The sequence below is a fragment of the Akanthomyces muscarius genome, chromosome 1 (assembly GCF_028009165.1).
Source record: "Akanthomyces muscarius strain Ve6 chromosome 1, whole genome shotgun sequence".
NCBI lineage: Eukaryota > Fungi > Ascomycota > Sordariomycetes > Hypocreales > Cordycipitaceae > Akanthomyces > Akanthomyces muscarius.
In genome coordinates this window covers 4275097-4301729 of record NC_079241.1, presented here as the reverse complement: position 1 = coordinate 4301729, position 26633 = coordinate 4275097, and the positions used below count along the sequence as shown (strand labels likewise).

Below are 26633 nucleotides of genomic sequence, written 5' to 3'. Positions count from 1 at the left end.
CCTAATTAGTAAATACTGCAAAGAACATCTACTAAAATGGCAGAATTCCGCGACCGGCCTTGTTCGCCGAACTTTTTTTCAAAGCTTGAGCAACGTCTTCCTCCACCACGCTTCTTCCTCGGCAAGGTATTTCCTGACAGTGTCAGGCTTGCTGAGCATGTGGCCCTCATCCGGTATCTCTACGAGCTTGACATCGCCGCCTTTCTTCTTGACAATGTCGTGAATAATTCTCGCCTGCACAACTGGCACGACAGGGTCTGCGACGCCGTGAACGAGAAGCAGAGGTGACTGGATCTTGTCCGCATGGTACCGCGCACTACGATCCTTGTAGATGCGGACCTTGTCATCCTCCGGAGTTCCCTCGGGAAGCAGCAGCGCGGCTGCATAGTCCGATTCCAGCTTGTGCGTGTGATCATCAAATTGTATGAGATCACTGATGCCACACGCGCATACGCCACCAGCAAAGGTTGTGGGATACTGAGTCAACGCCTGCAGAGTGTTGTAACCACCTGCACTACCGCCAGTGATACCAACCGCCCCTAGGCGGACGCGACCTGTCTCGACCAAGTGCGCTGCGAAATCAGCAACGTCATTTGTGTCCGACACCCCCCATCGGCCATACAAGTATCGACGGTATGCATTGCCGTAGCCCGTCGAGCCGGCATAATTCACGGTCAGGAAAGCATATCCACGCGAGGTGAAATATTGAGCCCGCAGATTGAGGGCACTGTTCGCCATTCCAGTAGGGCCACCGTGGGAAAAGACGATGAGCGGTGGCAATTCTCCCTCTTTTGCGGTGTATTTATTGTTGCGCGGCATGAACAAGATTCCGTGGGTTTGCCGAGGTTCGCTACGCGACGGGATTGTAATATGCTCCGGAACGGACAACAATCCATCTGCAAAGTCGGAGCCAGAAAGCCCGGCTGTGCGAAGCAGCTTGTCTTTTTTAGGATTGTGAATGTCGATTTTGAAGAGCGAGTTGGACGTCGTCGGCCCTTTTGCTACAACCAAGGCAGATGACTCGTCAATTCTTGATATGCAATCTGCGTTGAGTGCAGATATATCTTGATCCTGCGCAACTTGTTTCCATGTTTCCTGTTCGAGATCAATGCACAAGAGTCGGCATTTGCCGTTGGAAACTGCGGTCGCGAGCAGATGCCGACTGGACAGTGGCACATACGTCCGACTTTAACAGTTAGCATGCATTGTTCAAATTCAGTGATAGCTCTGGGAAGAGACAGACCTTGATTCAAATAGAGAAGATTCACCCAAATCGAATCTCGTCAACCCAAGAAAGGCAATGTGCACAGGCTTGCCACCTTCGGGCGCAATTTTGAAGAGTTGCCGGTGACCGCCAGTCTCTTTCGAAAAGTACAGAGCACCATCGGGACCCCAGTGCGGCTCACATACGCCTTGGAAATTTCCTCCTGCTACAATAGTTGATCTTTCTACTGTGGCGCTTTCGCTGTCCCAATCAGCGCTGTACAGCTTAGCCATATCGAAGAGCATCTCGGGGTGGTTCCACTCCAGCCAGACAAGGCGTGTGCCATCGTCGTTGAATCGAGGCTGGTAGTAGAAATCTGCGCCAGAGATGACGCGCTTCACACTGCCTGTTTCGACATTGATGGCAGCGATGTAATTTTCGATACCATATGGAGTATTGTTGGTGTGGTCCTCCTGAATTGCTAGTACCCACGGTGAGGTCTTGTGTGCCGTGAAGGAGCCATATCGCAGAATCGAAGAATCCTCGATTATGGTCCTCACTTGAGATGTGCTCGGATCCAGAATCCTGACAGTATTGTCTTGATTGGAAAAAATGAGGCGGCCGTCGGGGAGAATCTGGAGCGCCTGGACACCGTATTCGTACACGATGTTGCCCACGCTGCATTCCTTTGGCAAAATGTCAACGGCACCATCCGTAGTCATTTCCATGATGGCGGTTCTTCCGGCCCCATCGCCTTCCAGGAAAAAGACTCGACCAGTCTTGCTCTGCGGTACGTTAGATCATTCGATTCGGACCATCGAGCAGCGAAACTCACGCAGACACGGGGAGCTGTAAGGCTTCGCGCGCCAGAAGCGACCGACTCAATGGAGATGGGAGATTCCCACTCTCCATAAGGTGTGACCTTTTTGATGACCATCATGTACAAATTTTCGATGGGCAGACAAAGCGCCGAGACACTATGATGAGATGTCTTGATTAAGTCTATCTGACGCTGAAGCGGGGGATGTATTCTTATACTGGCATTAGGTAGTAGCTGCGCTACCATAGTGTAAGGTACGGGTACGGCGCCCTGAGTGGCTGCCAGCAGCGCTGTAAAGCGCTCCAAAGTGGCTCGTCCGAATTGCGCGTCCCGGCATTGGCAGCTGCCTCTCAGGGTATAGCTTCAGCGCTAGGTAGCCTCGCCATATCAGCTCAGCATGTACAAAAGGTAGAAACGTTGGCGCGAGCCTCGCAGCTGCGCGATTCTTTATCGTAGAGTTTGCACAGTCGAATCGATCGCGCAATGGAAAAACATGGGCTAGAGCCAGAGGCTGCTGGCGGTACACAATATCACCATCGTCATCAGCCACCTGCGAGAGCATATAATAAGCGGCGGTTCGCTACTGCGTTGCTGGCGCTCTTCTGCCTCTACCCTGTGGTTCTTCTCGTCGATTTTGTTTCAAAAATATTCCAAAATCGCCTGCATTCCTATACTAAGCCGGCTTATGGCGAGTTCCCTCTGTCTGAGGACCCTTTCCATTTCCTGCCATGCACTAACAAGACTCGCCCTCCAGCCATTGACGACCCCAACCCGGAGAAATCCTGGGCAGAGCTTCATGACCCAAACCCTGGGAGCTGGAGCTGGGGAGCGTCTTCTGTACTGGCGACCGGCCATACCTTCAACAACGATCCGTATGCCGGCCGCGGCATCTTCCTTTGCGGCTACCTCGATGTTCCCATAGACTACACAAATAAGTCAGATACTCGCATCTCCTGCTAGGCTGTCGCGAAATTCTAAGTGTCAGGACTTCGACGGCTTGACGGGAACTCGCCACCATCCGCCGGGTGCAAGAGTGCCCGAACTCTCGTGGTAGAGCCCGGTGGTCCTTCGGCCGGCGGCCAGGCCATGGTCTGGGGCAATGCCGAGATCATCTCCAAGCGGTGGAGCAACGGCACCATGGACATTCTTGGCTGGGACCCTCGCGGCGTCAATGCGACGTATCCCGCCATTTCCTGCTTTGCTAGCGATGCGCACCGAGATCGCTGGAGAATGCTCACCGGCAAGAATCGACGGCTCGTGGGTAACACTGGCGCCCTCCAGCAGCTCAGGGTTGCCGATGCCATGAATGACGCCATGTTTCAATACTGCCTCTTCAAATACGGCGACCTGCCGCGCTTCATGACGACCGCCTCTGTTGTTCGTGATCTGGAGAATATACGCCAGGCGCTTGGTGAGGACGAGCTCACCGGCTTCATGGTCAGCTACGGCACGGGTATCGCGTAGACATATGCCGGCATGTTCCCTGAGCATGTCGGCAGAATCATTCTTGACGGCAATGAGTTCTTCTCTGATTACAGGGATGTGACTACTTTCGCGTCCAATACCTTTGACAACGTCACCGATGCTTGGTGTGACGGCCTTCTGGCTAATTGTATCAGCGCTGGTCCGGACGCTTGTCCGCTGGCCAGGCCAAAGAAGGAAGGAGATGTAGTGACTTTGGAGTCTCTAGAAGCTCGCATGGCTACGCTTATGGCATCTCTGGCTCAACGGCCCATGCCAGCCTACTTGGAAGATTCGGGGCCTGGCCTCGTCACGTATAGATTCCTCGTCGACACTATCTTTGAGTCCATGTATGTTCCGCCATGGTGGCCACGGCTCGCAGGTCTCTTGGCCGACCTGGAGTCAGGAAACACAACCGGGGCGCTGGAAAGAATGAACAAGGAATGGTGGAGCACCGACCCCGGTGTTGCCTTCAAAGCGATGCTGCCTCCGGCCAACGATGAACTCGTTAGCATGGTCATTTGCCCCGAGGGTTACGACCAACCTCAGCCCGAGAATCTAGAGTTCTGGAAAGCTATATGGCAAAACGCAACACACGCTTCTTGGATTTCCGGAGATATGCGCTTCTACTACGTCTTTCCATGCCGCCAGTTCTACAAGTACTGGCCGACGCCCGCCGAGGTGTACCGAGGTGGTCTCAGCAAGACACTAAAGAACCCTTTGCTGCTCATCTCCGAGACTCATTATCCAGCCACCCCCTTGCGTCACGGGCGCCGACTCCGCGAGGCTTTTGGTAGCGACAACGCTCGGCTCATTGTGCATCATGGGTACGGACACGGCTCTCACCTCGACCCATCCGACTGCACTGATGCAATTGGCCGAAAATACATTCTCGAAGGCATCCTCCCTGATGCAGACGAAACACACTGCAGCGCCAATGCTAAGCCGTTCAGCCCCAGTTACCAAAGTGCTCTTGATGAGGCTGAGCTAACCTGGAACCTGCGGATGACACGGCATTGAGGCGTACGCGAAGGATTTTCGCTAAGCTCATGCCTATGCTCAAGTTTCGGTTTTGGTCAAAGCTGGGCTGAAGCAATACAGGGCAGCTTTCATTTACTTGAACCAGACACAATATTTTGCCAAGTTTCATGGCGCAGTTTCAAGTTTCATCATCACCTGCACAAGAAAGAAGAAAGTTATCTTCAAACAATTTTATGTATTCTTCATTATCAATACTAAGCACACTATAGACTCAATACTGGCGAAACCCAAAAATAAGCAGCAAAGCTCGCACTAGCAGTACAAAGTTTTCCATCGTGAAATCCTTGTCCCCTTTGCCTTGGACTGATCACCACCACTCGAAGTTTGCGTTGCACATCTTGGTTGTCCTCAATCTTCTCATGTATAAGTCCGAAAGCCAGGGGGTGAGGGATGGCTTCATGATCCAACGTAGAAAGGAGTAAGCTTGTGTTGCTTAAGCACGGAACTCAACAGCACGGCGGTTGTTGCGGCCGTTGCGGCCGTTGGCACGAGTGTTGCCAGTCTCCTCCTCCTCCTCGTCATCAGCAGCATTGCCAGCACCAGCCTTACCGCCCTTGCCGGCTCCAGCGCCCTTGCCAGCAGCACCAGCACCAGTAGCGGGAGCAGCTCCCTTGCGGCCAGCACCGGCACCAGCAGCGGGAGCGGCAGGGGCGGCAGGAGCAGCGGGAGCGGCAGGAACGGCACTGGCAGCGGGAACAGCGCCGGTAGCAGCAGCACCACCAGCAACAGGAGTAGCAGCAGCACCGCCAGCGGCGGGAGTGGCACCAGCAGCAGCGGCCATCTGGACAGGGACGACACCACCGAAGGGACCGGCGTTGGCAGGGTTCTGGCAGCGAACAAGGCAGACGTTGTTCTCACCGGCAACGGAACCGGTGCACTGCTGGTTGGCGGGGATAGCAGCCACAAGAGGGTGGTCACTGGCGCTGCCGTCACGGTTGCGGCCACGGTTGTTGCCCTCAACGTTCTGGGTGACCTGGATGTTCTCCCAGGTGTTGCCAGTGCCGTCGGCGTTGATCATGCACTTGTAAGGGCCGGCACCGTCCGAGTTGACCTGGTGAAGGGTCATGGTGAGCTCACCACCGGGGGTGACCTGGGGGAGAGAGTCACCAGTCTCGGCCATGATCTTGGAGGTGCCACTCTCGACCGAGTTGGCGCCGGCGCCGACAGTCTCACCGACAGACTGGGCAGAGGCACCACGGAAGCGGGTGGCGTCCTGCTGGAAGGGGTTGCGTCTGGTTCCGTCGCGGGGAGTGGAGGAGACGATACCCAGAGCCATGCCGCTGCCGCCGGCGTTGCCAACGGCATTGGTGATGGCTGCGTGGCCCGAGACGAGCTGGGCAGCGAGGAGCACAGAGGCAGCGATGATGGACTTGACGGGAGCCATTGTATGAGTTTTGGTTGTTTTGTTGTGGAAAAAAAGGAAGAAGGAGTAGTAAAGACTGTTTGGTGATATGAAGTATTAAAGACCTGACCGGCAGGAGAGAAGATGTGAAGAGAAGTGGAGTTGTTGGTGAAGGTGTGGAAGTGGTGATGGTGATGGAGAAGATTCGAGCAAATTGATCGGGAGGATGAGCCGGATTTATAGCTTGTTTACTCTATCATGGAATCTAACTCCAGCTTGGCATGGTATTTCCAGCTGGCGGCAGCCATGGACGTGGGCCGTAGGGCCGTCACAGCAGAAACCATGGAGCACGAAACAGGTTCAAACATGGAAGGGATCAGGAGCTTTCCGGATCTTCCAGGCAATTACTGTAACATGTTGTCCTGCCGAGGCCTGCGAGAGCAGTCAAAAGTGGACGCTCCTCACGTTACGACGTAGGCTGTGCCAGGCATACTGCGTGCGGCCTTCGCTCGAAAGCATGTACACCGATGCCTTGGCATGGAGGCAGGCGAGGGGGTGATGAGGGGGAGGAGCCCCGTCAGAAAACTCCCGACGATGCGAGGGGATGTGTCACTGGTTTCTTCATGCAGAAAACTGTGAATCTGAGCAGCGACAGGGATGATGGAAAACTGAACGAGAAACTAGGTAGAGGGTGTTCCCCCATTGTTGCTGCTGCGGCATTGGAACTGATTGGCCAGTACCGGGGATCAGTTTCTCCGTCAAAACGAAATAGGAAAGGGCATAGGGATAAGAGGACTCCTCACGATGGAATATGACACTGGCGACGGTGACGGTTTCAAGGGACACTGGACCAGGTCTCTACCACGGTCGCAGGCCCCAGTCCAGTAGATGGAATTTGAAGGAGAGAGGGCCCTATCTGCAATGTTATTATGAGACGGGTATAAGCTGAAATGGCATCTTGCGTATCAACTTGATCGCTGCTGAGAAAAAAGTTAGCCGCCAGACTATGGCCCAGGGCTGGGTCGCGGGAACGACGTCGTTCACGATGTGGACGAACGCCTAATGCAGAACCCAGAGGTTGCCCACACAACGACGTGCCCACATGTTCTGATCGGTCTTTTGCCCATTAACAGCCAAGACTTGGAAACTTCCTGCCTTTTTTTTTTCTGGAGCTGAAAAGGGACAGTGTTTTGGACAAGAAACCTGGAGCGCCCTGGCTGCGGCCCCATGGCAGGGGCGTGCTCCAGGTGTCAAGTCTGACACGCACCAAAATTTATGAGGGGGCCAAGACAAGACTACGCGACCCCAGGTCGCAACGTATTCGGAATAGACAATTAGAGTCGAATTAAGTCAAGCAATTCATCTATCATATTGCGATTAAAATTAACCAGACTAAAAATAAGCATCTTCAGGCACGTAAGAGCCATAAAAACGGGCTTCTCGTGTACTTAAAAGCGTAACTAGAGCTGCGTGGATGTCTCGCCTAATTAGTTACTGATGGTACAGACAGGTTTTCTGTACGCTTCTTCTCATTCAAGCACTGAAGTGCAAAACGACTTGGGAATCGCAGATTCCCTTTAATTTCGCCGGGAACAAGTCTCGGTAGCCATGCCATCCGCGACAGCTGCCAAGCGCAAAGATTCATTAATTACCGGAGATCGTGCGGGTTTCCCAACCGCAGGCAGCCCTGACCCGTCGTCGTAAAACCATGTCATGATCCTAGTTCGATTCGAAGTTGGGTGAATAAGAATAGATCTTCGGGCTGTTCGGTAGGGCAGAGACTGGCCAAGGTGTGTGCGGGTCCATCTTCAAGCAAAACGGAAGAGAAACCGCTTGCTTGCGGTAAACAATCAACGTCCGTTTCACATATAGCACTTTGCCGCCCGCATGAAGAAAAACCTGGTTCATGCGACATGGCCAAGGGAGGGAGGCAGTGTCAAAAAAAAAAAAAAAAAAAGGAGCGAGGAGCATTGCTGATCTACAGACGTGTTTAGGATCGCCACTCTCTTGTGCAAAATACGCATCAATCATATTTCGCCGGTGGGTAAAGTGAAGAAACAGCATGATTCGACTTGGCGATTTTTTTTGTTCTCGGGCTCGTCAAGATCCGGCGCGGCGTTATGTCTTTCTTGAGCCGTGAACGGTGATGTGCTCCCCCCCAATGTTTACCGCCCTTCTCTCGCTCCTTCTCAGGCGAGTTTCATCGCCGCCCCCCTTCGGCCAACCCCAAGCTCACACAGGCTACGATCCAGCTTCAAGCGCGGCAAAGGAAAATAAAGGGGACATGGATGGGAAATATTAACCCGAGGTAGTATCTGTCAGTCTATCGCGATTTAATAACGAGGGCCGATCAAAATATCTTCACGTTCAAATATGGTGAAGCTTTTTCGAAACGAGAGCAACAGATGGAGATGATCGTTACCTAAGGAATAGCTCGCTCTCTGAGCAATATAAAACAAGCACAAGCAAAACTTACCCTTTTGGGACCTCGGATCCGGACAGCATGTGCATTATCAAGTGTCATGCATTTGCAGACTATATTTAGTAGTCGTGTGCGGGCTAAAATGCTGGTTCGCGTGATGGCGCGGACCTCGCGTGGCGCACACATGACACCCACATTGTTCATGTTCAGTTGCGTCGGGCCATTGCGCTCTGTGACCCGAGAAAATGGCCAGAATGCGAGACAAGCTTTGACTTACCAAGTAATGTGAGCGTTATCCTTCCATCGTAAATGCATCTAGACATGGTCATTGGTTAACTTCTTCCATTGATCTTGAATATGTATGACGTCAAACATTTCAACACAGTCAAACGGAGAAAAGGAAGTTTAAATGTGATCGTGTGAGAATCATTAGTCATAAGATACAGGTATGTACAGGTATGGTAACATATATACAGCACCCTTATCCCCTCATGCTAGTCAAGACCCATTCTGCCTCTTGGGCGCCTTCTGGCAGCCTCGGCTGGGGACTTTTGTATCTTGGAAAAGACCTCTTCAGGGCTCCTCCGACTATTGGCACGCGATAACGTTGTTGAGGTTCGGTTTCTGATATATGATTTGGGCGATTGTGATCGCCTTATGGATAAGGCTCTGATAGCAGTAGCCTTGCGGGGATGCTCAAGATAGTTGGTGGCGTTTTCCGGCAACGGTTTAGGTGTTGCTGTTTCGGAATCCAGGGTATCATAGGTTAGGGTATCGTCGAGTTCATCATCCGAGTATTGGATAGGTAGGTTGTTTATGTCCCAGTCTTCATCGTCTTGAGGAGTCATGGGCATAGAGTGAGCATCATTGTAGTGTTCCGAAGAGTCGATGGATGACACAGTCTCGACAGAGTCGCAAACCGACGTGAAAACAGTCTCACCACTATCAGACTGTGATGCAGTATCATCATCATCTTTTGCGAGGTCTCGAAGAAGCCCGGAAAGCCTTCCGGATTCAGAGGCAGAGAACGATGCAGAACGAGAAGATCGGCCACTTGAGGGATAGCTGCCAATGTCAGACTCATCTGATGGGGCAGCCTCTGAGTGTGGTGGTGAGAGAGGAGCCTGTGCATCCACGCAAGAAGAATCGATGGCTGTGACGGGGCCGTTGGGGAAGAAGTCATCCTCATCGAGAAACTGTGACATGTCTTCGACGTCGGTAATCTTGGGTTCAGTGGTGTAAGTAGAAGGATTCTCTGAGAAAGACATCTCTGAGGCTGGTGATGAGCACTGCTGTTCATCAATGAGCTCCTCGGGGATGTAGCTGGCGAAATAGCGAACGATGGAGTCGTAAGATTTGGTTCGGAAGAGCTGGAGGGCATGCTGCCACTGCTCGGTACCCATCAACATGGGGTTGGCAATGATCTCAACGGCCAGGGACTCGAAGCAATCATTAATTTCCTTGGTCCGCTGGCTCTTGCGCTCAGCCAGTAGTTGGTGGAACTCATCAGCGGTATCGGCTTGGTTGGAGAGCTCGAGGACATCGTGGTGGAAGGCCTCGGAGTCCTGGAGGGAGAAGGTGATGGTGTTATATTTGTCGTGGAGGGAAGTAAAGAGGTCATCCCTCTTCATGTTAAACTTCCAGGCGGGCCATGCCCAGCCTGGTTCGTCCATTATCGGTCGGACAGTTTGGTGTTGCCCAAGGAACGGGGGGTGTTGTGATGAGAGAGCCAAAAGGAGTGAAAACGTGTCTAGATGTGCAAGCCCGGAAACATGTGGTGGACTGGGCTCATCTAGAGCGTGGTAGTAGTACTGAAGTGCATCGCGGTGGTATTTTGAATCGGAGTAAAGCGAAAAACGTGGAAATCGCGGTGCTCGAATTCGATCAGTAGGCGGTTCTCACGGTTTGACGGACTCAGGATTCCTTGACGACGACGAAGCCAGAGGTTGTGGGGGGCGCGTTGACTACCCTCTGGACGGGAGGTTGAGGGAGCGCAGGGAGCGTTGCGCACTGTTGCCTGAGGCAAAAAGCGGTGAATGTTTTGATTGGGTGCCATGTCTGACAAGTGGCACGCAAGACTCCGCTATGAGGAGACTTTGCCTTGAGCTAGTCTCCTTTCGGTGGCGCTCACTTGGGCCGGCTTGCATTAGCGCCCATCTCGACGCAATATTTTGCAAGGCACTAGGCCGGATGAGGCTTGGAGTGACAGAGCCCAGGCTCAGCTATGATGCGGGTGGATGCTGAGCGCTGAGAGAGCCAACCGGAGAGCAAGAAGGCGTTTTGGTGGCGGTTTCTTCCATCAAAAACCCTGCACGCTCTCGTGCCGGAAATTCGAGGCCCCATCGTATCGTGTTCGTGGAAGATGCAAGACCGTTGTGGCTGGTGTGTAGAAGTGTGGCTGATGATATTGCGGCGCAGCCAATCTTCGACGGGGTGGCCTTCATTCTATTGATAGACGGGCGCAAGTCAGCCAATCGCCATGGCTGGACTAGGCAGCTGTGAGACTGGAAGTACTCCGTAGAGCTCTGGCCTTTGGACCACGGACGGCGTATCTCCTCGTAGAAACCGGCTCGGTATCAAAAGAGACGATGTGCTGAAACTCGCAAATTGATTCTCGTCCGACCTGTCGCTGAAGGCGGCAACGGTAATCGCAGGTTCGTTGTAGTAATCAGTATTCAAAGTCGAGTCACGGGACAGGGCAAGCAACAGGCAGCACTTCGCGTTGTCCGTCAGGCCAACTGTCTGTCGCGGGCTTCTTCGAGGCAACGAGTACACGCTCCGCAAAAGAGATCAAAATCAGGTCAACTGGAATAAATGTTCTACACTATGGATTCGGAGCCTCTTGTGGCACGTCGTGGACTGTCGCACGACATAGAGTTGACAGAACGAGGTTGTATCCACGCGGTGCGAGTTGTTGGTGATATAGTCAACCAGGTCGCCGGTCTGTTGCCAGCACGTGAATGGCGCTCAGGGTACAGTCAGTCGACCATTCGTCGGCTCGCCATCCGTAAATGCCATTATCAGCTGCAGGTGCAATGGCGATGTCACCGAGCCATGCGCGTCATGGTTCGATTGCGATGCAACGCCGATTCCACGAGGATTTGGTGAGTGAGGAAGGTGAAAGACAGGAAGAGTAACGGGACGAGAATGGTGGGAATACAGAGTGAGATGCATCGCCTCACAGACTCTGCCTCGTAGGCGGACATGTGGGCGCGGGGTTACAACGGCACAGTGCAGAAACGTACAGTGTCAAGGTTGTGAGAGCGTGGGGGACAAGGCTGACTTGTGGTTGCGACCGCGCTCGTAACTTACGCTTCGTACAGTATTGGACTGCAAGTGGACACGGTATACATGTCTTCAGCACAATTGTGACTGGACGCTAATAAAGGTTTCCAACGCTTTCCATGGAAAGGTGTTACGTGGTGAAGTTGTTACAAGAAGATACGAATGGTAGATCGAATCCGGCGTTTGGTATTTTAATACTTTGTCCTTGTCCAGCAAACAAGGTGTACTGTTTTGTCCTCGCATCTCACACGGGCTGTGCCGCTCACTGCCCGTCGCTAAAAACGCCTGCCGCCCACCGAATCAGGGTTCTGTAATCCACCCTCGTCTTCCACTGGGACCGGTACAAACGGGCTGCAGCATCAGCCGTTCAGTGACTCCTGCCCGCTGTCGCCATCCGCTAAAATTATAAACCACCAGCAGGCTGCCCGCTGGAGGCCCGTCGCTGGTGACTCGATCCAGCGTGAGGCTGAGAGCTCATCAGCAGGCCTCCGTACAGTGTCTCGAGGCGCATCTGACGCTGGCGTCCTCGCCGTGACCTCTGAGCTGTTCCTGCATTTATTGTGCCCTCAGCCGTTGCATTTCGCATCGTCTTTTGCTATTGTCTTCTTTTGGACATTATTTCACGAATTGTACGCAACCAACGCATCAAACCAGACAACCACCACCATACCAACCTGTTCGCCACGCTGCCACAGCCACACAGAGCCTGGCCCGCTCCCCTCACCTCAGCTCTCCCCAGCCCAGCCCAGTCATCCCGACTAATTAGGTACCTCTGCGCACCGCTGGCCCCGGCTGGCTACCACAGGTCACTGCCAGCCTGAGGCGCCACACCATGGACCTGCGCCAGGCATCACTCTCGCTTCAGAAAATATTCAGAACAATCACAATGGCCGAACCCAAAACCGCGCCTCGGGAAGAGGCGACGGAGGAGAGGACCGAGCCGTTTTCACAGTCTGAGCTCGACGCCCGCGTCCGGGCCGTCGACGTTGGCACGCCCAGCCCGGCCCCCGAGGACGAGCACGTCCCGCTCGACGTCCTCTTGCTCGAGGACCATCACCACAGGCAAAATATCCGCCTCCTGGTCCGCCCGCTCGCCGACTTGCCCAGCACCATTCCCGTTGCGCCCTCGAGCGATAATTGCTGCTGGCTCGCCCTCCGCGCCGAGGTTGCCTCCTCGGACCAGCCCTCGCACAAGGTCTTGGCCGTGACTCAGACCGCCCGCGACATCAAGTTCTCCGTCCGGATACCAGGCGAGCGCAAGGATGCCGATGCCGATGACCGCACCCGCCCGTCGCTCTGGTGCGAGCTCTACTTTGATCCCGCCAGCGACAAGCTCATCCTCGTCAACCGTTCCGAAGTCCCCATTACCCTCGTCCGCATCTCGCAGACTGCCTCCGCCAGCCCATCATTGAACGATTATCGCCCCGTCAACCCCCGCGTCACCAAGTCGTTGGAACCTGGCACTTGGCGCATCAAGGTTCGCGAAATGGCTGTCTTGGATTTCAGAATCCTCGAGAAGCGCCCTGTCGTCCTCTACGAGCAGCCGTCTCTGAGTCACAGCCAAAGCACCTCTTCTTGGGGCAGCTCTGCACTAGTCTCCACTAGTGGCAAGAGAGCGCTAACGCCTGATGATGAAGATGATGAAGGTGACAAGCGCGTCAAGCGTCGGTTGTCTCAACTCCAGGGCGGTTCATCGGACGGTGTTGTCATGTTCCTCAACCCCTCTGCAGACCCCCTCGTCTTTTCGCTACCCAATGGTGCCAAGAAGATAGGCAAGGAGCTGTCGTCGGGCAACACCAATGCTCTTCTTCAGGCCGAACAAGGTGATACAGTCTACATGACAGGCATGTGTGAGCTTGATGAGTACCAGCTCATCAAGCAGGAGCCTATTGCTTCCACCGCCCAGTCCGCTGTCTTTGTCGGCCGTCATTCCAAGCAGCCTGACAATATTGTCACCGTCAAGGTGCTCAAAACTGTCGTGAGCGGTTCGCATCAGCCCAATGCACACGAACGCAACGTCATCCGCCAGGCCGACATGTGGCAACACGAATACCAAACACAAGAAAACCTGGCGCATCGTTCCATCGTACGCTACTACGGTGGTGACGCCCGCTTTCTCTCACTATATATGGAGCACGTCGACGCCAAGGATCTGACTGTTCAAAACCGCTGGAGAAGCAAGCAAGACGATCACTTTACCGGATCCCGCGATGATGCCACCCGCATTCTGCGAGATATTTCGGGTGCCCTGAGCTACATTCACGGCCGCCAGCTATGTCACAACGACATTAAGCCCGCCAATATTCTGTACTCGATGGAGCGCGGCGCCGTCTTGTGCGACTTTGGCATGTCAACCGTTACCTCGAGCCCGCCCGGCGGTGGCGGCACACCATACTACATCCCTCCAGAGTTTATCGGGCGCAAGTCTCGCGGGCCGCCGGCCGACGTTTGGGCCATGGGCGTCACCATGCTGTACCTGCTGCGCAAGCTCCCCCTGCCCGAGAGCCGCGCCCGGCCGCAGAGCGGGAACAAGCAGCTCTACTGGCTGATTGCCGGAGTCAACCGGCCGGACGCGCCTCAGAAGTTTGGCAATGGTCAGCCCGCCATCCTGCAGATGCGCACATGGCTGACGGAGGTGCACGACGCCGCGCAAAGACTGGACAAGGACGACCGCTTGGAGCGCATCGTCAAGGAGATGCTGACGCCGAACCCCGCCCAGCGCATCACCATGACTTCTATCCTGGAACAGCTCACTTCCGAGCCCATTACTGCCACGACTTGATGATTTCTTTTTCTGCATTTCACAACATGTTTTCGGCATTTGTTGGGTGATCCTTTTGCATGTTTGCATGACCCTGTTTGGTTTCATATGGTGGCAAATTCTTCTTTTTTCTTCACATTGTTGGGCACACAGCATTTTGCATGAGCTACGTCGCACGTTTGCATGGGCTATGAGGTATGTCTCTTGCGCGATTGAAGAAGACGTTGGAGAGTGCTTCCACTAACCTGTGTTTAGTATATATGGTTCCATTTTTTTTTTCTGTTAATAATATCTTGTCGATACCCCTCATTGTACTGTTATTTGTAGAGGTCTCTGTACATATATTCTACAAGGCGCGATTGGTTTTCGGGTGTGTTTGGATGGGGTCGGCTATGCATACATATACATGATTTCATAACAGTCCCACTCATGGAATTACAATTCACATTTCAAATACACATTTCTTCTCATTTACAATTCATATATATTATGCGCTACTCTTGTACATCAATCATGCTTTCCCTGAATGAACACATATTTACAGGCTTGAGCCTAAGGCAAAGAGAGCAGCCGCGCCAGCGACGGTCGCGAGCATGCCACCGTTGACGGCCGCGCCCACAACGGCGCCCGACTTGCCAGCGGCGCTGCTCTGGGCAGGTGTGCCGGAGCTCGTGCACGAGGCGTTGCCGCCGGAGCTGCCCTGCGGCTTGACCTCGTTGAGGGTGACGCCCTTGCTGGAGCAGGTCGAGTTGCGCTGGGCGTCCTTGGAGAAGCGAATGTCGGCGCAATTGTAGAGGGCGGAGCCGCTAGCGCCCGAGGTGACGACCTGGAGGGTGGCGCGGGTGCCGTCGGCGATGCCCGCCGGGACGGCGAGCTTGTCGACGCAGAAGGTGCCGCGGCCGGTCGTGTTCCAGAGGTCGGGCGTCAGCGTCAGGTTGAAGTTTGTCGTGTTGCCGCCGAGGCCGAGGTTGACAAAGACGTAGGTCCACGGGTGGTGCAGGTCCAGCTCGAGGGATCCGCCGTCGAGGGGCCACTCGGTGGTGTTGCCCGCGCCGTACGGGACGCCGGCGCCTGTTCGTCCAAAGCGTCAGTACATGGTGCTGTGGAGGCAGGAACGTGAAAATAGTTGCAGGGCAGGCAGGCAGGCAGGCGGTCTGGGCTGTGGCTCACATGGGTAGTTCCACTGGCTGTACTTGGCCTCATTCTCGGCGGCGAGTGTGTCGGCGCGCCATTGGGGCTGCGTCAGGCCGAAATGGGCAGTGACGGCGCGGGAAGCAGCCAGGAGTAGGGCGATCTTGGTGAGCATGGTGATGATGGTCTTGGCGGGCTGTTGTCAATTGAGAAGAGAGCTATCGACAGTGGGAGGTGAGAAGACAAGAGAGGGTTAAGGCTGGTCATGACAACGGGCGGCGACGGCGAGAGCTATATAGACCGTTTAAACTAGCGCACGGCGCACGTTCTCCAACTGGATCTAGTTGGGCAACGTCGCATTATTATTTTTTCGCATCAACATGCACCATCGCCGTTACCGCATGTACAAAAAGAGGCCGGGGGGTATGTGCGAGGCCGCCGCCCACAGTCGGGCTTTCACTAGCGGCCAGCCCGGCCCCAGCTTTGAGAGCATTTATACTTGATTAATATCCAGCTGGACTTTCTACAGGCTACCGAGCTGAGAGGAAATATGGGGTTTTCATCGCATTTCTTTTTTTGTGCTCCTCGAGTAAACCAGCTGGATCCTTGAAACATGCATGTAAGTCGCCTTTCCGGAGGTGTGGGGCCGCACCAATACGTAGCCCCATGGCATGCATGCATTTGCCCCGGCCGTTCGCAGCATTGATGCAAAACCCATGATGAGCATGCTTCTCCATGTCTTGGTATTTTGTTTCCGTCTTGGCCTTTTTCACCAGTGTTTCCCAGCAGCTCTTGACCATGGGGCCTTCTTTTTATGCCGCAAGACAGGGCTGAGGGTCAACAAGCAGGGGTACACCTGTGTCTGTGTTAGTCTAGACGCGGCTGGCCGTGGGGCGGGGCTTGCAGCGTGGGAAAACTTGCTCAAATGCACGCAAAAGCTTCAATCAAGCTTCTTTTTAATTCTTGCCTTTGTCGGGTGGGCTGTCAATAATTGCGTTAAACTCAAAACATGCTAATTCGTGGCTTAAACATGTTTATCAAGTGGCTTGAAAATTCGCGGACCTTTGCTGTCGGTTCCAGCGTCAGCGAATGTGACAAACATGTCTCCACGACGTCGTCAAAGCAAAGGATGACAAGTCGGCAATTATCGACAGCGCAAGTGATTGCTCCTTTTTGCTTCAAGAAAGAAATGCTGACTTGATTTTCTCATATCGTCTATACAATTTCTTCAGCATTAGACGGAGACTGAGCAGTACCAGCCCAATATCAAGCTTCACATACCTACTCGTGTCGGCTACCCTAAAGAACACATCTGAAACCCCGCCTCTAGATTCTTCGCCGCCATTCTTGTCGGCAATCAGGTCACGAGCAAAACGAACATCAATCATGTCTCATCTCTACTCTCTTCACTTGTCGCTGGCAATAGAGCAGCTCTCAGCATGGAAGTGGTCGACATTTGTCTATCCATTCAATGTTATATATCTACCAAGTATCTACATTATACAGCCAGAAGAAAATGACTCGATTTACAGCTTCTCCAGACGCCCTTCCTTGGGCTGCGCATCCTCGTCGAGAACCTCCTCGCGCAGTCTCACCTCGACGCCCGTCGGCCCGTTCTTGCCAAACTTGGTCAGCACCACCCTCTCAAAGTCGCCCACGCGGTCCGAGCCCTCGAGCTCCGGCCCCGGGTGGGCGAGCGACAGGACGGCGCGGCGGTCGCCGTCCTTATCGCGCATGTACATGGGCACCGGGCTGATGACCTTGTCGGCCCAGGGAACCTGCGCCGACGGGTGCGCCCGGCCCAGCGCCGTCGTCGCCGTCGGCACCTGCTTGACAAACTTGAGCAGCCGCCGGCGCTCCTGCATGAAGCGCTTCGACTCCTCCTCGAGGGAGCCCGGCCTGCCGCCGCCCACGTGCCGCCCGACTGTGTCGAGGATAAAGTACTGCGGCGGGAAGAGGATGATCTCGCCCTGGTTCGCCTGCTTGAGCCACGCCTGCGGCTCGGCAAAGAGCGCCGCCGTGTGCTCGATGCCGCCGTCCGCCGTCGGGATCACCATCTTGGAGGGCACGTCGCGGCGCGTCAGCGGGAGCAGGTAGAGGTACATTTGCGTGGTGAAGCGCTTGGGCACGGTAACGGGCGTCAGCCAGCGCGTGTAGGGAATGAGGGACTCTGTGCGCCGGGATAGTTAGCATCGGGTCCTCGGCAGTCTGCCGCATCCTTGTAGTATGGCGTACCTGTGTCTGCGGTGGCGCCGATTGACTTGAGCCAGTCGCCAAACTTGACCTTGCGAGCGTGGATTTGCTTGCGCGCCTCCTCTCTCTCCTTCTCCGGGATCTGCACCAGCTTGCCGTCCTTCTTGGCCAGCAGGATGCCCGACTCCTCAAACGTCTCTCGGATGGCGCACAGACGGTACGCCGGGCCGTCGCGGTGCTTGTCGGGGTTGCCCTCGGCCGGAACGTCGCCGTCGTGGAACGGGTCCACGTTTCCGCCGGGGAAGACGTGCGCCGACGCAAACGACGACGAGGTCTTGACGCGGTGCAGCAGCAGGATCTCGTTGGAGGGCGACAGCAGCACGACGGACGCGCTGGGCCGAGGCGCGGGAGGTTCGCCGTCCTTTGCCATTCTGCGGTGCTTTGTGGATTCGGTGGTTGTTGTTGTTGCTGTTGCGGTGTTCGCGGAAGTGGCAGGACTCGAGAATTGCCGCCGTTGCTGGCGATGACGTTGTGAGTTGGGGGCGCGAGCGCGGTGCACGGAGACCGCCGGGGTGGACAAGTTGAGGCTGGAAGCAGCTACGGCAACAGGTCTGGTGGCAGCAACTCGGGTGGCGATTGGCGATATTCGTCCTGCGACGATGTATATGTGTGAATTCATGAAAAGTCCAACGTCGTCGGAACGGCTATACTAGCTGTATAACCGTCCGGGGCGTGCTCTGAAGTACCAGTATTCTCAAGCTTGTTTGCGGGGAACGAGCCATGCTGCCGAGGTACGGCGGACTTGCGCCGGACATTGCTGATGTGCCGTAGCGGCCCCACACAGTTTAATATTCAAAGCAGCCGCAGATACCAAGTTGCTTTCATCGTGTTTGACAGTAATAACATTGCAATACGTTTGCACCGCTGAATTCTGTATCTAAGCTGAATTGTAATGATTGATATCGCGGTTTGTGTAATGAGGTTACTCAAAAATACAGGCTTCATTTCCAATGGCCATGAATAAGTGAAATGCTCCTAACCCAAGCCGAAAGACCGACGCCACGCTGAAAATGCAAAAAACTTATAAATATCAAACATAGTAGTAATGGCCACATCAATATCGTTTTCTCTCCTTCCCTCGCAAGTTGACCTTCCAGAGGCAGCATATGCTTCTTGATTCACACCACTTCTTCACCTCCCCCGAGCTCACCTCATCATCGTAGCCAGCTTGGGTGAGCGGCCCACAGTTTAGCCATGCAGTAAGGTCCTCGAGGATGATCGGGTCGTACATGAGTATCTTTTCATGCCAGGATGGGTTGCTGACGTCTTTGGTCCTAGGTGCGGAAGTGACTGCCTTGCTAATAAACTCAAAAGAGGCCGGCTTGCCACCAGGCGACACTGCAATAGACAGTTCGGAGTCTTCCTCCATAGACAAAGACAGGTCCACGCCTTGCGAGGGAGAAAACGTCTCATCTGGCACTGAAGATGGTGAATCGGAGAGTAGAGCGTCAACTTCGTCAAGTTCTGATTCAGAGTCTGGAATTTCGACGACAACTCTAGAGTTCTTGGCTTTGCTGCGCTTAGGCGTGCTAGGGGCTAACTTCGTGGCAGCTGGATGCAGCATGGCTGCAGCGCAAAGGGAAACAGTCTCTGACAATGCTGGCGTTGGTACTGGCGCTTTTCGTGGTCTGCCGCGGGGCCGCCTCGGTGGACTCATGGGCTGCTGGGCTGATGGAGGCGGCTCTTGTGGCTGCGATGCACTAGCCAAAGATGACTCTGGGCGAGCAGGTGTCGTGACGGGCGACTTTGCCCGACCTGATTTGACGGGTGACCGCAGGACTGGTCCGGTGAGCGTCGAAGCAGATCTTGCGCCTGTAACAGCACCAATTTGATTTTTGCCTTGCCAACATTTGTCTAGGAGCGCGATGCGTGCTCCTCTTTGACGTACATTCTTGAACCCGTAGGATGAGACAGCACTAGCCAATTGTGCATCTGTATAGAGATCGAAATTGGGACGAGGTCGCAAGTTTGACGATTCCGGTGCGGGGGGCACATGACCGGTATCCTGAGAGCAAGGCGCGGGGCTTGTTTGCTCTGCATTTGGGTTTCCCACGCCGGGCAACTGTTGCGGCTGTAATGCATCAGAGAGGCTAAGAAATGAATCGTCCGCAGTGGGGCTTGCATCTCTGACGTATCCAAAAGGATCGGCCTGTGCCTCGGGAACGGGCAATTCTTGCGACTTCTGGGCCAGTTCTTGGACTCCCAGGTCAAACAGGTCTCCGTCTTCATCGCGGGCCGCTGCGTCCCAAAGCGAGCGCTTCGCCACCGGAGGCTCAATAGCATCGCTGTTGATTGGCGTCGCGATTGAGACGTAATCGATTTCATTTGAAGTTTTCATAGCGGTTGCCAAATCTCGTAGGAATCCAGGGGAGTGTTCTTGGGCCAGCTGACTCGAGGTTCCAAAAAGAAAGTCCTGATTTGCAACTTGACGCAGCGCCGCGCTAGGTGACAATAGCATGGGCTTGGGCGGCGGTTCCTTTTTCTTCGTCTTTTTCGGAGCTTTGGCGGTACGCTTTCTTGTTTTCTTTGCTAATGCTTTCTCCTCAGAGTTGGTTGCTGCAGCTTGAGTATCTGCATTTGATGCCTGCTTTTGGATTTCCTCCCCAACGCTCGGGTCAGTTTGGCTAGCGAGCTTATACGCAGCAGTAGCCAGCCCCGTGATAGTTCGTGGTTTCTTTTTTGGGGCCTTCTTCTTCTTGGCATTCGTAGGCTCAGGAGCTACTGACGGGCTTTGTTCAGATCTCACTGACACCGCATCGATCAGCTTGCGTTTCCGAAAGACGGCACCGTCTTCGTCGGATCGGGTTGCTGCAGTCGAGGTCAAGATGCCATCGCACTTGAAAGCTTCGAGAACCCTGGACAGCGTACCGCCCCCCTCGATATCCACATTAGATGCCTGGGTCGCTGATGGATTGAGATTTTCATGCTCAATGATTATTGGCGACTTCTGTTTCGGCGGTGTCCATTCCAGGCGTCTCGCAGGTGCTCGTTCGATATTCAAAGCTGCGTCTCGCGTCGGGGCTTTAGCGATTGTGGCAGTATCTTCGGATTCGGAGGGATCGAGTGCTGGTTTTTCGAAGTACTTGCTTTCAGTCGAAGCCCCGTGAGGTATGCTTGTAGGAGACGACGAAAGCAGAAAGGGTACGCGAGCCGTGTCCTGATCAGCACTTTTCTTTCCCATGTCATTAATCCCAGGGAATTGATGTGGTCGTTCTTTGTTGGGGATTCTATATTGCGACTCGTGAACAGCAGCTCCAGATGTTGGCGACAGGTTCACGGTCTCCGGCTCGGGGTTTGGCGCCGAAGTGAAGCCGTTCCGGTGCCGCTGGTGAGTTGGGGTTGTGCGAGTCGACGACTTGAAAATTGGAGGTCTCGGCGGTCGCGATCCCAAATTTTGAAGTGAGGGGAGATCTGGCGAGGAGGATATCACGAGTGGGGAAGTTGCGATGCGGCGCTTTGGACGTGACGGTGACGACAGAAACATTTCAGGAGAAGCCATTGCGCCAGAGACATGTGGTCGAGTGCGCAGAGCGCATCTCGAACCATTAAGGCGCAGCAGAATGGTTTGTGTACTTTCCTGCTAGCACCGCCTCCGAACAAGCACTTTATGCGGAGGCGATTGCGTCGCGAGTTGCTTGTCGCAGGTTATCTGAAGCGTTCAAGTCAATCAAAGTGGATACGCAGCTGCCAGATGTCTTGAGGGGCCCGATTGGCGTTGGCGCGCGATTGCGCGCTTTGATTGGCTCAGCACCGTCGCGAGACGTCCACGCTATCACATGATAGGTCATGTGACGCACAGAAAGCCCTCCCCGCCCCACGAAATTATTCGGCGCCACGGCAAATTTCGAGGTCACGACTTTACGAGGCTATCCCACCAGCGCATCACGACTACCTCTACATCCCCAAACACCCTCACAACACCGTCAAGATGGAGAACGACCGTGGCGAGATCGTCGATCTGTAAGGCAGCACCGAAACCCCCGACACAATACCAATTCGATATCCAGAACCGATAGGCGAAGAAGAAAGATGATGTACTAATGTTGCGACTCCGATATACAGCTACGTCCCCCGCAAGTGCAGCGCTACCAACCGCATCATCAAGGCCAAGGATCACGGCTCTGTCCAGATCTCCATTGCCAAGGTTGACGAGAACGGCCGTGCCGTCCCCGGCGAGAACCACGTCTACGCCCTCTGCGGCTTCGTCCGCGCCATGGGCGAGTCCGACGACGCCATGAACCGTCTGGCTCAGCGTGATGGCCTCGTCAAGGCCGTCTGGTCTGCTCAGCGATAAATGTTTTACATATGACGAAAAGAAACGAAAAAAATAGAGTGAAAGGTGCATAATACCCGGGTGACGGAACTCGGAACCAGCATTCAGCACAGCAATGCTAACGACCCCGATAGTTTGGGATTGGTTTCGGGAAGGATGCATTTGTGGAACTTAGAGTTGGCCTGCATTTAGCAAAATCCAATTCGAGGCGTCTCGGCTCGATTTCGAAGACACAAAAAAATTACGAATTTGTCCAAAAACATGCGAGCCTTGGAAGTGATTTGTGGATGCGTGATTGGTGCTATGCTCCCGGCTGGAAAAGTCTTCTCGCACCGGCTGGCTCACGGGGCTCCTTGTGACGCTGTCTGTCCATTGCTGAGAATTCTGAGGCTACTCTGATAGTCTCCAAGCCGCAGATTATTATTGGCCTTCAAAAAGCCGTGACAGTTGAGACTGCTTGTCATGGTACAGATACGGGTCGGACATGCGAGCAGACGGCTGCTCATTCCATTACAAAACTAGCTAACTTCTAAGATTTTTCCTACACTACTAATACACTTGCCGAAGTATCTCGGAAACCCACGATCCTATGCCACAGCCGCCTTGTACGCCGCCAGAGCCCGAGTCCGACATTCACTGTGTTCGACAATCGCCTTTGGATATCCATTCTTCTTTGCCTTATCTCCTGCGCCGCGATTATACGGGTCATGAATCTCTTTGTTGTCGAAGTCTTTCAACTCTGGCACCCATTCGCGGATGTACTCACCCTGAGGATCGAATCGTTCGCTCTGTCGAAGTGGATTGAAGATGCGAAAGTACGGCTGCGGGTCGACTCCAACACTGGCGCTGAAGCCCCAGCCGCCGTTGTTGCTTGAAAAATCGCCATCTGCGAGGTGCTCCATGAAGTACTTTTCACCCATTCGCCAATCAATAAGAAGATCCTTAGAAAGGAACGACGCCACAATCATGCGGCATCGGTTGTGCATGTAACCTGTGTGGTTCAGCTGTCGCATGGCAGCATCCACAATGGGGAACCCAGTTTTGCCCTCACACCAGGCCTTGAAGTGATCGGTGTCATATGACCATTCGATATCTGCGTAGTCCGGCTTATACGGCTTGTTCATGCTATACAGTACCCTGTTAGATAATTAAACGAGACATTCCCATTTATGTGCTTACCAAACATGTGGCCATCTAACCAAGACATGGCGATAGAAGTCTCTCCATGCGACTTCACTGATCCAAACTTTGATCCCATCAAGGCCGCCGTCCAACTTCTTTGTCTTATTCCTGTCTCTTGCGGTACGCACGCAAGTTCGCGCACTGATTGTGCCGCTGGCCAAGTGGATAGAGAGGCTCGACGTGCCATTGTGGCTCGGGATATTCCTCTGCTCGCTATACTCACCAACGCGCTCCTCACAGAACTTGTCTAAGCGGGCCTTGGCTTCATGCTCGCCGCAGGGCCAAAGTGAATGGAAACGCTTCTTCTCTTCCGCGGACAGTTCCTTTCCTTTCGGAGCAGCCGGTATTTCGCAGTCAAAGATCTTCATGAACGCTTTTCGTACTGAGGCTGGATTCTTGGGTGGAACGTCGTGTAATTCTAACAAGTCGAGATTTGAGTGGATGTGAGCCATCCATGAGCGATACCAGGGTGTATACACCGCGTACTGGTTGCCCGTACCGCTTCGAAGCTGACCCGGTGGAACCACACAGGTATCGTGCACGGCCTCGAACGACTTGTTCTTTCCAGCCAGTAGCCTCAATAGCTTGGTCTCGCGACGGAGCTCATCAACCTCATACTCTAGGTTCGCGCACAAATGATTGCAGCCCCATGAATCAAGCAACTCAAGCACACGTGCAGGGATCTTGGCGCGCTCTTCCACAGTTTCGATGTACAGCGGAATATCCAGTTTCGCCAAGTCATCCTTCAATATTTTCAGAGTGCGGAGAATAAAATCCACGCGTACTGGTGATCTGAGATGAGCCTTGAAGTCTTGCGGGCTGACCAAGTAAAAGCAGAGAAGCGGAACATTCAGCTCCTTTGCCTTTTGAGCGGCTAGGGCGAGTGAGGTATTGTCGGCGCACCGCAAATCAGTCTTGAACCAGTGCGCAACAGCTTCGCCTTTGGCAGCTTTCTTCATAGCCTCTGACGTCTCGCGCTGGGCTATCACCAGATTCTCCATAGGCCGGTGAAGTGCCTCTTCAGCATAGGCGCGTGCTCTTGTGTTGCTCATCTCTGGTGGGTAATAATCGCGAAGGACGATCCCGTGTTTCTCTGCAATATCAGCCGCATGGTGCGGCTCTCGAAGCTCGTCGTCGTAATCCGTCGTTTTGGCTTTCTTGCTACCGTTTGCTTTCGCTGCAGGCGCAGCGCTGGCCTTGCGCTTGGTCGAGCGGGGTGCCATTGTGCTAAATTTCCTTGTAATTGGTGCTTGCGACTGCAAAGACGTTGAGAAGACCGAGACAGCTCGCGGCGTGAAAATGGTGCGTCGCGTCAGTGATGCCCAGAAGCAGACAGGCATGTAAGTGAGGGACAATGAAACGTCAAGAATACGCGATGGCAGGTGCAAAGGCGACTCGATGACGAAAAAGAGGAAAAAGCCGACAAAGGTCCGTCTGTCTATGATGTCAAACGCGAAGCTCTAGCTAGCAGTGGCATTGGACAAGCAACACTTTTTACCCCTTTGAATGACGGGCCAGTGGTTTACTGAGGGCCCCCGATTTACTGTGCGTCATGGCAGGACTGCGATCGGGCGCGATCTACTACGCCGTAAAGAGCTAAATCGACTTGCCGCGCAGGCACAAATCAGCCAGTCACGAAGCTTTGGTACGAGAGCATGATACGCTGAAGAATAAAAAAAAATTGGGAAATGGAAAACCCATAGAATAAGTACAACCAAGAAGGCGCGACCTCTGTCAAGTAATCAAAAAGGCCAAAAAAAAAAGAACGAAGGTTAACACCCCCTGCCGGACTCGAACCGGCAATCTCAAGATTCCGAGAGAGTAGAAGCTACGCTTTGTTAGCTTGATGAAATACAACGACAAGATCTAAGCGGGTACGCACTCTTGCGCCTTAGCCATTAGGCCAAGGGGGCCGTTGTTACCCGACCTCGACTAATTTTGCATTATGAGCCCAGAACGACCTGGTCCCGTTTTCTAGATGGATTACCGCGCCCGCAAACCAGCTTTTTAATCAGAAAATCGCACAACACACATCAAGACTTTTAAGATGGAAGTCAGTTCGGTTATTCATCGTTATTATTGCGTTGGGCTCCCGATTTAACCCCCAGAGCTATTCGGTCAGAAATCCAGTAAGTGCAGCCTAGGCACCTTGGGCCAGTGCTGGCAATTCCTATTTCTAGAGACCAGGAGGCAGTATTGCAACTGATCATGGCAGAATGAACAAATACTCGCAGTCGCACAACATTCAGCCGCACTTACGAATGGCTGATGGCGGACCGCTGAGCTGTCTGGCTTCTAAGCCGATGGCAGCTTTCCTTTTTGGGCTTGCCGAACTCGACACCAACGTGGTTAGAACGTGCTGGAAACAATAGCAGGCCCTTCCGCCAAGAACATGCCCTTTAACTTTCAATCCAGAGTTTGCCAAGTATAGAAACAAGTGCGATATCTGTTAATCTGAAGTGGAAGCATCAAGTAGAGAAGATTCTCTCCATCATACGACACCCTCTACATAAATCCAGGCGCAGACTTGCGAGCATAAATTTTGCGCAAAGGCCCAGCCCACCACCACGCATTATTACCAAAACTACGCTGTGTTGACAGCTGCTCTGCTTACCGTTATTCGATACATTTACTACAGCCAGCATGGACGAGTTGAAACTCGAAAGAGTCAAAGGACTCACACAAAGCGATATTGCCGGGCTAGACTTCAGCTTCAGGATTAAGGCCGAAGTTGCGAAGCCCATCAGTCAGCTGGAGAGTGACTTGCCCTTTCAGACATCCCCGCTACCCGAGAGGGTCAAAGATTTCGGCTTCAACGAGGAGGAGTTGCACGGCGCGGATGGCCTGAACAAAGTTATTTTTGTTCTCAAGGCCGAGGACGGTCGTGTATATGGATACGCTGTTGCGTCAAAAAATTGGAACAGGATGGTATCGCTAGACTTTATTGGGTTGGATGTGAGCATGCGAGGCTGTGGCAATGCACTGCGCCTGCTGGGGGCTGTCAAAGATTGGACGCGTGAAATCGGTCTCAGTGCACTTCGCATCGAGGGTCAATCAAACAATATTGCGGCTTGTCGCTTTTACAAAAAGGCTGGCATGGTCTTTGCAGGCTACGACGAGCATCTCTACAGCGCGATCCCGGAGAGCAGAGGCGAGATCGCCGTCTTTTTCTACGCGTTGCTAGACTAGCAACCGACAAACTCTAGAGTAGTCAGAATGTGGAATCTTTAAGACTCTTGCCGATTTATTTTTGCTACATTTTCTTGTTAGCTGCTTCGCAACGAGTGTTTTGGTGATTCTAATCTGGCTTCACTCTTGCAATTGTCTGCAGCGTCTGCCCACCTATCATTAGCGCCCAGCAATGTAGAATCCCTGCCCCGTCACAGTGTGGCTCTCGAGTCGCGCTGATGCCTGCTTTTCATCAACGTCATATTTTTTTGCATGAATATTCTTTCTTG

At 53.7% G+C, this 26633-nt stretch overlaps 13 protein-coding genes across 16 annotated transcripts; 5 read left to right on the top strand and 8 right to left on the bottom strand.

Moving 5' to 3' along the window:
- Positions 1–78: 78 nt before the first annotated feature.
- LMH87_006456 (uncharacterized protein) lies at positions 79–2141 on the bottom strand (the record flags this gene model as incomplete). The annotated part of the gene is made up of 3 exons (XM_056204347.1): positions 79–1186; positions 1244–1989; positions 2040–2141. 3 exons carry the CDS (start codon positions 2139–2141, stop codon positions 79–81), a joined length of 1956 nt encoding a protein of 651 aa, XP_056059713.1.
- Positions 2142–2709: 568 nt separating this feature from the next.
- LMH87_006455 (uncharacterized protein) lies at positions 2710–3488 on the top strand (the record flags this gene model as incomplete). The annotated part of the gene is made up of 3 exons (XM_056204346.1): positions 2710–2712; positions 2779–2896; positions 3004–3488. 3 exons carry the CDS (start codon positions 2710–2712, stop codon positions 3486–3488), a joined length of 606 nt encoding a protein of 201 aa, XP_056059712.1.
- Positions 3489–3758: 270 nt separating this feature from the next.
- LMH87_006454 (uncharacterized protein) lies at positions 3759–4505 on the top strand (the record flags this gene model as incomplete). Of its 2 annotated transcripts, none has more annotated exons than XM_056204345.1 (1): positions 3759–4505. In XM_056204345.1, the coding sequence occupies one exon, from the start codon at positions 3759–3761 to the stop codon at positions 4503–4505; it is 747 nt and encodes a 248-aa protein (XP_056059711.1). The 2 variants fall into 2 exon arrangements, with proteins under 2 accessions (XP_056059711.1, XP_056059710.1); XM_056204344.1 differs by having other exon boundaries at positions 3999–4505.
- Positions 4506–4959: 454 nt separating this feature from the next.
- On the bottom strand, positions 4960–5910 carry LMH87_006453 (uncharacterized protein; the record flags this gene model as incomplete). 2 transcript variants are annotated; one of them, XM_056204342.1, is made up of 2 exons in its annotated part: positions 5483–5499; positions 5565–5910. In XM_056204342.1, the coding sequence occupies 2 exons, from the start codon at positions 5908–5910 to the stop codon at positions 5483–5485; spliced, it is 363 nt and encodes a 120-aa protein (XP_056059708.1). The 2 variants fall into 2 exon arrangements, with proteins under 2 accessions (XP_056059709.1, XP_056059708.1); XM_056204343.1 differs by having other exon boundaries at positions 4960–5910.
- A 638-nt stretch (positions 5911–6548) lies between these two features.
- On the bottom strand, positions 6549–6995 carry LMH87_006452 (uncharacterized protein; the record flags this gene model as incomplete). Its single annotated transcript, XM_056204341.1, has 4 exons — positions 6549–6593; positions 6672–6780; positions 6831–6848; positions 6967–6995. 4 exons carry the CDS (start codon positions 6993–6995, stop codon positions 6549–6551), a joined length of 201 nt encoding a protein of 66 aa, XP_056059707.1.
- Positions 6996–8784: 1789 nt separating this feature from the next.
- LMH87_006451 (uncharacterized protein) lies at positions 8785–9963 on the bottom strand (the record flags this gene model as incomplete). Of its 2 annotated transcripts, none has more annotated exons than XM_056204338.1 (1): positions 8785–9963. In XM_056204338.1, one exon carries the CDS (start codon positions 9961–9963, stop codon positions 8785–8787), a length of 1179 nt encoding a protein of 392 aa, XP_056059705.1. The 2 variants fall into 2 exon arrangements, with proteins under 2 accessions (XP_056059705.1, XP_056059706.1); XM_056204339.1 differs by having other exon boundaries at positions 8785–9558.
- A 2498-nt stretch (positions 9964–12461) lies between these two features.
- Positions 12462–14357, top strand: LMH87_006450 (uncharacterized protein; the record flags this gene model as incomplete). The annotated part of the gene is made up of 1 exon (XM_056204337.1): positions 12462–14357. The coding sequence occupies one exon, from the start codon at positions 12462–12464 to the stop codon at positions 14355–14357; it is 1896 nt and encodes a 631-aa protein (XP_056059704.1).
- A 517-nt stretch (positions 14358–14874) lies between these two features.
- On the bottom strand, positions 14875–15642 carry LMH87_006449 (uncharacterized protein; the record flags this gene model as incomplete). The annotated part of the gene is made up of 2 exons (XM_056204336.1): positions 14875–15407; positions 15507–15642. The coding sequence occupies 2 exons, from the start codon at positions 15640–15642 to the stop codon at positions 14875–14877; spliced, it is 669 nt and encodes a 222-aa protein (XP_056059703.1).
- A 1351-nt stretch (positions 15643–16993) lies between these two features.
- LMH87_006448 (uncharacterized protein) lies at positions 16994–18339 on the bottom strand (the record flags this gene model as incomplete). Its single annotated transcript, XM_056204335.1, has 2 exons — positions 16994–17637; positions 17703–18339. The coding sequence occupies 2 exons, from the start codon at positions 18337–18339 to the stop codon at positions 16994–16996; spliced, it is 1281 nt and encodes a 426-aa protein (XP_056059702.1).
- A 435-nt stretch (positions 18340–18774) lies between these two features.
- LMH87_006447 (uncharacterized protein) lies at positions 18775–21219 on the bottom strand (the record flags this gene model as incomplete). The annotated part of the gene is made up of 1 exon (XM_056204334.1): positions 18775–21219. One exon carries the CDS (start codon positions 21217–21219, stop codon positions 18775–18777), a length of 2445 nt encoding a protein of 814 aa, XP_056059701.1.
- Positions 21220–21648: 429 nt separating this feature from the next.
- Positions 21649–22185, top strand: LMH87_006446 (uncharacterized protein; the record flags this gene model as incomplete). The annotated part of the gene is made up of 4 exons (XM_056204333.1): positions 21649–21680; positions 21783–21998; positions 22054–22059; positions 22128–22185. 4 exons carry the CDS (start codon positions 21649–21651, stop codon positions 22183–22185), a joined length of 312 nt encoding a protein of 103 aa, XP_056059700.1.
- Positions 22186–22580: 395 nt separating this feature from the next.
- LMH87_006445 (uncharacterized protein) lies at positions 22581–24515 on the bottom strand (the record flags this gene model as incomplete). The annotated part of the gene is made up of 2 exons (XM_056204332.1): positions 22581–23118; positions 23173–24515. The coding sequence occupies 2 exons, from the start codon at positions 24513–24515 to the stop codon at positions 22581–22583; spliced, it is 1881 nt and encodes a 626-aa protein (XP_056059699.1).
- Positions 24516–25818: 1303 nt separating this feature from the next.
- LMH87_006444 (uncharacterized protein) lies at positions 25819–26364 on the top strand (the record flags this gene model as incomplete). Its single annotated transcript, XM_056204331.1, has 1 exon — positions 25819–26364. One exon carries the CDS (start codon positions 25819–25821, stop codon positions 26362–26364), a length of 546 nt encoding a protein of 181 aa, XP_056059698.1.
- Positions 26365–26633: the final 269 nt, after the last annotated feature.